The 10,402-nt window shown below is 42.7% G+C and overlaps 1 protein-coding gene across 1 annotated transcript in view; it reads left to right on the plus strand.

Moving 5' to 3' along the window:
- Positions 1-9,664, plus strand: part of SMARCAL1 (SNF2 related chromatin remodeling annealing helicase 1) — a 51,682-nt gene extending 42,018 nt beyond the window's left edge. Inside the window, 5 exon segments of the mRNA XM_079133000.1 lie at positions 3,344-3,484; positions 3,487-3,528; positions 4,709-4,809; positions 5,784-5,880; positions 9,392-9,664. Coding sequence (XP_078989126.1) covers positions 3,344-3,484; positions 3,487-3,528; positions 4,709-4,809; positions 5,784-5,880; positions 9,392-9,598 — 588 coding nt within the window. The 3' untranslated portion in view covers positions 9,599-9,664.
- The last annotated feature ends 738 nt before the right edge of the window (positions 9,665-10,402 follow it).

Raw genomic sequence — 10,402 nt, forward strand, 5'->3', positions numbered from 1 at the left:
TTTGCAGTTTGCTCTTTTGCCTGACATCGTTCTTGAGATTTCTCCCCACTCTGTGATGTGGGGTTCCTGCACTTCAGCTGCTGAGTAGTATCTCTTTGGATGACTGCACAGCAGTTTACCTGTCCTCCTGCTGAAGGACATGGCAATTTTATTTATGGTTTTTGCTATTGTGTGTGTGTGTGTGTGTATCTGTGTATTCTGTTGCCATCTGTATGACCAGGCATGATCTTGCATGGTCATTGGATAGGCTTATGTTCAGTTTTACTAGATATCATTTTATTTTGAGACAGCATCTTGCTAAGTTGTTTAAGGTCTCCCTAACTTTCTGAGACTGGCCTTGAGCTTGCCTCAGCCCCCCGAGTTCCTGGGATTACAGGCGAGTGCCACCATACCCTGTCATTACTCACATTTATAATCCCACCATCAGGTGTAAGAATCCTTGCTGTTCTGCATGTACATCAGCACTTGATATTATCAGACTTCTACTCTTACCAATCCAGTGAAATAAAATCTTATTGCATTCTTGCTTTAATTTGCATTTCTCTGACTACCAGTGAAATATGTGTCCTTTTATGTGTTTATTAATCATCTGGTCTTTCCTGTCTGAGTATTCTTCTTGGTACCCTTTGCCTATTTTTCTGTTGGACTGTTTTGTCTTTTTGTTGATTTAGAAAATTTCTGTATAAATTCTGGATATTAATCATTTGTAAGTTCTTTCTTATTTTTTCATTTCATTTCAGTTTCTATTTAATCAAAGTTTTAAAATTTTACTTTAGGTTTTAATTATATTTTATGTTTACTCATTTTTTTCTTTGTGACTTGTGCTTTTTGTGACTGATTTATGTAACCTTTCCCCATGTGAGGTTATGAAGATATTCTCTTATATTTTTTTTTCTGAAGGTTGTAGAGGTGGATCTTTAATGCACTTGGGTTTGATTTTTGCATATGAAATGACGCAAGAAGCAGGCCAGTAGGATTAAAAGCTGTAACCCTTGAGTTAAAACTAGAGCCATGGGTGTCCTCAAGAAACCCAAGACAATTCATTAGAATACTTAGAAGGCATAAGAGCTTTGTAGGCTTCTTGGATTCCAAATAAATATAATAAAATAAATTATCTTTTTAAATAAACCAGCTGTATCTGATTAGTAAATGTAATGGGGAAGGTAAGTTCACAACAACAGAAAATAGAAAGTGCCTATTAATCTCACCCCAAAATTACAGAAATTAATGAAGACTTGCAAAGACTTGTGCCAGGCTCCTCTTTGAAAAGGCTAAAAAGTATAAACATGCCAGTCCTTCCCAAATTAATTTTATGAGTTTAGTTTAGTTCTAATAAAACTCCAACTGGATTTGTTTAAAGGGGGCATCATGCTACAAGACTGATCTCAAAAAACAATCAGGAGAGATATCTAAGGAAGCTTTGAAAAAGAACAGTGTTAGAAGATTTGCCCCTCCAGATATATACAATCTCTTATGGTTTTTAGCACCAGCACTTAAAACTGAATCATGCAGGTCCAGGAACTGGTGGCCATGTGGGTGGAATAGTATGGAGAATTATATAAATGGAAAGCAAAGATATAATCAAGGAATCATCACAAATCAGATTTAATTTACTCAATACATAAAGTTTGTGTATTTGGCTAGGTAGTTGAGGAGGGAAGAGGACTTAAATGAAACTCACCTTAGAATTTACCATATTAAATTCCAGATGAATCAAAGATCCGAAAAACCCTAAGTATAGAAGAAGTTATAGATGAACATGTAACTAATCATGGGATGGGGATAAAGTTACAAAGGAAAAATTGACTGAAGTTACCCAGATGTACAAATTCATTCTGTCACACACAGCAGTGTTAACAGTTATTGTGTATTTGGCATGTTTTGGTAGGGCAGTTTGGGAAAAAAAAGTTAATATAGGGAAATAAGCAAGGGAGATCTATATGACAGACAAATAATGACAATTACATGTAAAAATAATGCTGACTCAGTGGAAAGTATATGACTAGAAAAGTATAAGACTCTGAATTAGGTTGTATTTCTTAGAGTTTTATACAGATGTGCAGTTATTGAATATGTACTCTTTTTGGCCTAGTTTCTTTTTCTCAGCTTATTTTGGGATTATCCTTGTTTTTCCCTGTTTAGTGCTGAATCCATTGTGTAGCTATCCCACAGGGGGTTCTGTTCTGTTTTGTTTTGTTTTGTTTTTGTTGGTGGCCATCTGCCAACCACTCATTTTGGGGGGAAAATTAGAAACCCACTGTATTTTTAGAAATAGAAGAATGGCTTAATCATGCCATTGTTGCATAATGAAATATAGCCATTAAAAATAAGAATTTAGGAAACTTTTAAGTAGTTTACTTCATTTACAATATATTTGTTGGGAAAAAATAGTATGGTAGTACACATTGAGAAAAGAGAACAGAAAAAAAACAGCTTAGAAAGATTAGTAATACCTGTTTCCTTACTGTGTTTATCATTTGAAACAAATAAATGTTCCTTAAAAGAAATGCTAAACTAAACAAGCAGTTACCAAATGATCCAGCAGTTGATCCCTGGATATTTACATGGAGAAATGAAAACTTATGATTGCACAGAAACCTGTATGCAGATGTTTTTAGCTGTTTTGTCTCTAGTAGCTCCAAATTGGACCTGCCTAGATGTCCTTCAGCAGATGAGATTTTGAACTATGGTATGTAGGTACCATGCAGTACTTCTCTGCAGACTGCCAATGTGGGCAGCAGCGTGGATGAATCTCCACAGAATGATGTTGAGTCAGCAAAGTTCGTCCCTAAAAGTAACACATTCTGGTTGCATTTATTCAGCAGTCACGAAATGAAACATTGTAGAAATGCAGAACAGATTAGTGCCTGCCAGAAGTGGAGGGTGGGGAGAAGAGAGGCGAGTATGATTCTCAAAGAGCCACAAAAGGATCCTTATGATGTCGGAACCATTCTGTATCTTGACTGTGGGGGTGAATACGTGAAAACCTACTGGAGTGGCAAAACTGTAGAACACATATGCGCGCGCATGCGCGCGCACACACACACGCACAGGGGGGATCTGAAGGCCAGCAGACTGCATCAAAGTCAGATCCCTGGTTGTGATATGTACCACAGTTTCACAAAGTGATACCACGGCAGGAAGCTGGGCACAGAGGATCTCTGTATTCTCTGTTATCATGGCGTATGAATATATAGATTTTCATTTTAAAGGCAGCAAAGCCCTGAGAGCAGAGGGCTGAACATCAGTGTAGTGTGGCCTGTGGGGCCCTGGTCAGGTGTGGCTGACTCAGCAACCGCTGGGCGCTGCAGGCCTACCTCAGTCTCCCCGCTTGTCCTCACAGCACGTGCCACACATCCGCATCGATGGCTCCACTTCCTCGGCGGACCGAGAGGACCTGTGCCAGCAGTTCCAGCTGTCTGAGAGGCACGCAGTGGCTGTACTGTCCATCACTGCTGCCAACATGGGCCTTACTTTCTCCTCTGACTGACCCTGGTGGTGTTCGCGAGCTGTTTTTGGAACCCAGGGGTGAGGAACAGTTAGCCTGGAGCCTCCCGTGGGCACGCTGGGCAGGGCAGCCACGGGAGCCAGCCACCAGTCGGGGAAGACGTGGTTTCTGCACACCTTCCCAGTGCCACTTGCTTTCCTTCTGTTTCCACCTGTCCTCCTAACGGTGTTGTTTATGCTCTCACAGGTCAGTTCCTCACTCCTTTAAACACAACACATCTGTTGGCTAGTTTTTAGGTCTTCACAGCAACCTGTCAGATTGTTGACCTTCATTCTTATCATGTGGACAAATCAGAGGTGGACAGAAAGCCCGTAGCAAGCCAGGACTGCAATATCTGTACATCAAGGGGCATGTGTGGCACAGGAGCAGCCCGGGCCTCTGGCCTTCCACCTAGGCTCCTTTAATTAACTGTCACTGTGAGCTGCTATAGCCAAGAGGACCTCCCGGTGATGCCCTGGTGCTCCCTGAACACCACCATGTATCCCTGGCCACACCTAATCAAGGGGCGACTCTGGCAGCAGATATGTCATTTATTTGAACTCAAATTTCCTCCTAAGCTTCAGAAAAAAGTGATTTCCTCTCTGATGTGGTGTGGTTTCACTGGCCGCTATCAGCACAACTTAATGGGCTTCGAGATTGAACCCATTCATAACAAAAACAGTAAACAATGCTCCTTGATTTTAGTTATTTATTATGGGGCTTCCTGTTATATGAGAACACCACACCACCCTCTACTCATGTATGGATGTGATGTTTCTAGCTATTGTTTTGAACTGAACCCAGGTCTCACATAGTAAGCAAGCACTCTACCACTGAGCCACATCCCCAGCCCCTGCTTCTAGCTGTTTAGAACCTGACTTTTCGTTTCCCAGAGACAAGAAGTGGAAATGTGCCAGGCTTCTGTCATTTGCCCCCTGCACACAGCCTGGTCAGCAGAGCCTCTGCCCTCTCCATTCACAGCACCTATGTACAGTGCCCAACACCAGAAAGCCGCTCCCGGGTTCCCGCTGCAGGTTCTAGGTTCCATCAAGGTTGTGTTTGGTTCTCTTGTTAGAGGGCAGGTTGTCTGCAGTTCTAAGAGATGGCGAAATGCCTTGAGGAGGAAGGGGTGAGGTGGGGCTCGGGAACAGGAGGCCACCTGTGTGGTAGGCTGGACTGTGTCAGGCCTTCACCTGCCTGCCTTGATCCCTGTGCACACAGGTGCTGATCCAGGCTGAGGACCGGGTACACCGCATCGGGCAGACCAGCTCTGTGGGCATTCACTACCTGGTGGCCAAAGGCACAGCAGATGACTACCTCTGGTATGCCTGGTTGGGTGGGTGGCCTGGATTTGGAGCTGAGCAAGGTTGGACACAGGATATGTTTTTTTGCTCTTTAAGTGCTTCTGTTATTGCTGAGGGCTTTGGGAATCCACAAAGAAGGCTCATTAGCAATGCCTCCCACTTTCACAACCACGGTTGGCCTCCATCACTAGCATTCCCTGGGGCTTGCAGGGCGTTGGAGGGAATCTTGCAGTAATGAAGGGAGCTGACTCCTTCCTCACTGGCTTGAGACCCAGAAAAGAACTGATTAGGAATTGATTATGATGAAACAGATGGGATTTGGCTTATAAAATGTTCTGTTCCCAGCCGGAAGGGATGTTAGGGACAGGGTCAACCTCCTCTTCTCTTCATATGTGATATGATAGGCCGCATCTTACAGTACTGCTGCTGGACACAGAAAGGGCTCAGCCTGGATCGTGTAGTGCTTCATTAGTGGATCCAGGGCCACATTTTCAACCATAGGGGTTTTGTCTGTACTCCCTGAGCAAAAATTCCCACCATGCTTCTTTCCCAGTCCCGGTGTTAAGTTTCCCTTCCTGGTGTTAGTTCTTGATATCTCATTAGTTTCCACTTCCCAGTGTCCAGCCTTAGAACTAGTTCTCAGGTTTTGCAGTGTGTGGGGGGCCACTCCTGCTCTCCTCTGTTTCTTCAGTGGATTGTTAATTGAGCAGCTCAATAACATAACCAGATTCAAATTTTGTTGTAACTAGGCAACATTTACTTCCTACACATCTTCCATTAGAAAAAAATTTGACCCCGATATTATTGATCCCCAATTGGAAGTGTTTTACAATTGAGGAGGGCAAATAGTTCAAGAGGGAAGCTTGTGCCTTGAGAGATGCAAGACAGAAAAACAGTTAACACGAGGCAATCCCACAAGAACGGGGAGGGCGGCCTCATCTGCTGCTGCTCTGAGCAGGTTGTGTTCACTGCAGCTTGTTTCTGCCCCACAGGCCCCTGATTCAAGAGAAGATTAAAGTTCTGGGAGAAGCTGGGCTTTCTGAAACCAATTTCTCAGAAATGACAGAAGCCACTGATTACATCTACAAGGTAACGCCGGCATGGCTCCTTGTCTCTGGATCAGAGGGAGGCATTAAGCTGTCTGCCAGGTCCTTGGGTCCCAAATGGGAAGGTATGAATCACTCCTGGGGACCTCTCCCAGCCCAGTGCTGAGATGGATGGGCCTGCGGTCCACGTGTGCATTCCTGCTTCTCACACACCCTTGGATTCTTAAAAACCAAGGTTGCCACAATGCCTGTTCCATCAGGCCATTAGAAACTAATGGAACACTCCCCGGGGAACCGTCCAAGTATTGCAGAAGATGCATTATCAACCCATACCACGCAGCAGGGCTACTGCCCAATTTTTCCCCAGCATAGAGTAGGGAGTGTTTAAAATAGAGTACCGCTTTGAAGAACATTTTCCCCTCTGTCATTTCATTTTTATTCTCAGTGTCTCCCCATTTATTGATGGGTAAACTGAGACATGGCAGAGAATAGGACTTGCACAAAGTCCACGGGCATGTGAAACCAGCCCAAGATACAAGTCTGCCCAGCATTCCTTCTGTGACATCAGCCCCTCACAGCAGAGTGTAAAGAAGCCAGTGAAACATCCTTCCATAGCCCGCTTGTGCTTGGTCAGAGGTACCAAGAGGGGGCTCGTTGGCCTTTGGAGAGGACAGCCTTGGGCCCACCATTGCCTGCCCTGACTGCAACTTCCAGGCCCTGGTTACTGCCCTTGCCTCCTGCTCCTCCATTTCAGAGAAACACCATGGAAACAAGAGGCTCAGAAAGTCCCCAATTCTGATTTGCCTTCAGTAGCTCAGGTGGCTGATAAAGAAGGTATAACTCAGGAGCTGCTCGCCTGCTGGAGTGGCTCGGTGAATAACAAGGACAGTTTGGGGTGAACTCATGCAGGAAGGTGGATGTACAGTGTGTTGCTCGCAGGAAGGTGCCTTCTCCCGGACAGTTGCCCGAGCATCAGTTGAGTTAAGCCAAGCACAGTGGTGGACACCTGTAATCCCAGCCACTTAGGAGTGGACTCAGGAAGAACACAGTGTGAGGCCAGCCTGGGCAACTTGGTGAGACCTGTCTCAAGATGAGAAATGAAAGGGATGGGGATACAGCTCAGTGGTAAGGAATTCTGGGATCAGTCCCAGCATCACCACCAAACAAAACAAACAAAAGGTTGAATTAAAGAAACAAAAATCTTAGAGGTGACTCTAATAAGTAGTTTGAGAATTTGATTATTCATTTATATTACTTAGCAAATAATTAAAGTAATTATTGGAATAAATAAGACTCATCATATTTAATTTGTCAACTGTGAATACTTCTTTTAGGGCAATAGCAGTAAAGCCAATTTTAAGAGACAAACCTTATTTTTTAAAAAAATATTTTAGTTGTAGATGGACAGAATACCTTTATTTTATTTGTACTTTCATGTGGTGCTGAGGATCCAACCCAGTACCTCACATGTGCTAGCCAAGCACTGTACCACTGAGCTACAACCCCAGACAACCTTATTAAGCTCTTGAATGAACTTGAACTCATTGGAGTGGTGAATATACAAACAGAACCTAGGTGATTATCTGCCCTAGGAAAAGAAAGAGGCTTAGTTATGAAGGATTCTCATTTGAACTCATTTTCTCATTCTTGTCTTTCCATCAGTTACCCTGAATTAGGTAAGAATTTCTATCTAAAGTATAAGAGCAAGATAATGCAAATGAGATTTATCAGCATTTATTTTTATTAATAACTTCATAAACTTATTTTTCTTAAGATAGAAATGCAAATTTTATTAAGTAGAAAAAGAAAATGTTGCCTCCTTTTCGGGAGACAAAAAGCAAAAGAGGTTATGGATGTCTCAGTAAGATACGCTTCCTTCTGAGAAGGGAAATGAAATGTTAATCTGATCTTGAACTTGCTTCCAATTAATTATGCATGCTCCAAGTTAGCACATAGTGTTGCCATCATCATAATCAAATGGGCTTCAACAGTATTTCTACTTACAAGGGGCCACCTCACAAGCACTTCCTTGAAACTGCACTTCTTCAAAAAAATACTGAGGAGTACATCCTTCAGAACGGCATGAGGAATGGGTTGAGATTGGCCTTAATGGTCTTATAATATCACTCACCCCTGCCCAAGACACTGGGGATTCTAAAAGGCCAGAAAATGTGGGCATGCAGGTTAATCGGAATAATCTAGAGTTCTTATATGACATCTGCTCCCTAATCAGATTCAAGGAACTTCACTTCATCAAAGTGGAGGGGATGTCTGGTAAAGAAAGAGTGAGGAGCCAGGCATGGTGGTGCTTGCCTGTAATCCCAGAGCCCCAGAGGCTAAGTCTTGGAGGATCACAGGTTTTTGAGGCCAGTTGTGGGTAATTTGTGAGACCCTCTCTCAAAGTATAAAATGAAAAGAGCTGAGGGTGTAGCACCCTGGATTCATTAATTACCAGTGCCACCAAAAGCTAAAAAAGGAATTACAAAATACTGCAAGCCAGGGAAGCAATTTTTAACTTCATAAGGTAGGGAAGACACAATGACATGACAAAGGAAATCTTGCTGGAGGATAGCCGAAGGGGTGTCAGGCTGCAGGAACCTGGGGCTGATTGAGCTGGGAAGAAGCCTCAGTCAGAAGTGTAGTTGAGCTCTTGCTAACTTGGTACTCTTGCAAGTACCAAGTGATGGTAGTCTAAAGTCAAGAGAGTGACTTTAGAGAACAGGAGAGAAAACTTGTATGAGCTAAGGACTCAGGATGCCCTGTGGTTTCAAGCAGAGGCACAGTGAGAATCTTGGTAGACTTTCAAGGCAGGCTTATTGGGGAGAGAAGCTGGTTGGGGGTGTAGGAGGAAGCTGAGAGATCTTTTTGATTTTAAATGGTTATTGGATGTCAGTGGAGATGCTGGAAATGTACCTCTGTATTGGAAGATGGGCAGAAATGGAAATTTAGACTGGGAGAGGTGAGCAGGAGTGATGGTGAGCCCTTTGTGTGTTCGTGTGTCACTGCTGGGCCTGTTTTAACACTGTACATTACCAATGATGGATAGATGCAGTTGGTTAGCATTTGATCATTTTTAAGCCGTAAGGCCATCAGAACAGGGACAGAGGTATTCACATGAAAATGAGGTATAATCCATGGCTGAACATACAGATTTGGGTGTTGAATTACAGCTTAACTAACCCTCTGTTTAGAAAGGCTTTGTAGAAGTGAGATCTTGGGGAGCTATTTCACTATTGAAAAACTAATGTGGGAAGTTAGAAGGGAGAAAACATCAATTATAGTGTAAGAGTGGCTTCTTTGTTGCTGTCACAACTGTTTCTTTTTATTTCTAACCCAGACACAAAGACAGTAAGATGCCAGGAAGCAGGAAGGCACATTAGTGGTACACAGTTTGTTGAGATGGTCATACTGGTTATCATGTATTTCCTTGATGGCCTCAAATATGCCATCTCTTACCTTAGAGCTTTCTCACCAGCCAAGAGGAAGAGGGTCAGTGTTACAGCCTGGAAGCCTGGGTTCTTCCTCTTATCTTTTCTTTTCTTTCTCTGATGAAGGACCCAAAGCAGCAGACTATCTATGACCTATTCCAGAAGTCCTTTGAGAAAGATGGAAGTGACAGAGAGCTCCTGGAGGCAGCAGAAACCTTTGACCCAGGAAGTACTTCGGGAGACACAGATGAAAGCGCCTTGACTGCCAGTCCACCAAAGAAAAGGAAATTTGAATTTTTCGATAACTGGGACAGCTTCACCTCTCCCTTTTAAGAGGGACCCAAAAAAGCATTAGAAATCATGGAATTCACAAAATAAAATAAGGTATTTGTTTATAAAGCCTGTGTTTCTCTTGTCATCAGCAGTGCCTGTGTCTCTCCAAGGCCAGTGGGACACCAGCATTTCCATTCCTATGTAAGCAGGTAGGGGATTGCTTTGGGGCTTAATTAATCTTAGCTCTTCTGGCTTAGAAAAGGAGACAATAACTTGTAACAGTGGTAATTCACATTTTTAAGTAATGCTGCCTATGTATCCCAACATCCAGATTTTAAAAGTTGAATGACTATAAATATTTATAGAATGCCTAAGATGTGCCAGGTACTATCCTAGGTACTGGTGATAACTTGCTGAACAAGAGAAAAATATGTGCCATAGGAGAGCTTATTCAATGGGAGAACCAATAGTTAAAAGTCCTCTTTTTTCCAATAAAATTTCACTTGTGAACACTGAAATTTGAATTTCTGTAATTTTCACGTGTCACAGATTATTCTTTAAAAAATTTTTTTTAGATATTGATAGACCTTTATTTTATTCATTTATTTACATGTGGTACTGAGAATCAAACCCAGTGCCTCACACATGCTAGGCAAGTGCTCTACCACTGAGCCACAACCCCAGCCTCCAGATTATTCGTTTTTTCTTTTTGTTTTTTTAATAACCATTTTAAATGTGAAGTACATTCTAAGCTCACTGGTATTACAGAAGCAGGCAGAGAGCTAAACTTTGCACATTGACCATAGTTTGCTAGCCCTGGTTTAAAGCAATATGATCCAATAGCAATATAATACAAACCCATAT

This window comes from Sciurus vulgaris, assembly GCF_902686455.1.
Source record: "Sciurus vulgaris genome assembly, chromosome: 3".
Taxonomy (NCBI): Eukaryota; Metazoa; Chordata; class Mammalia; order Rodentia; family Sciuridae; genus Sciurus; species Sciurus vulgaris.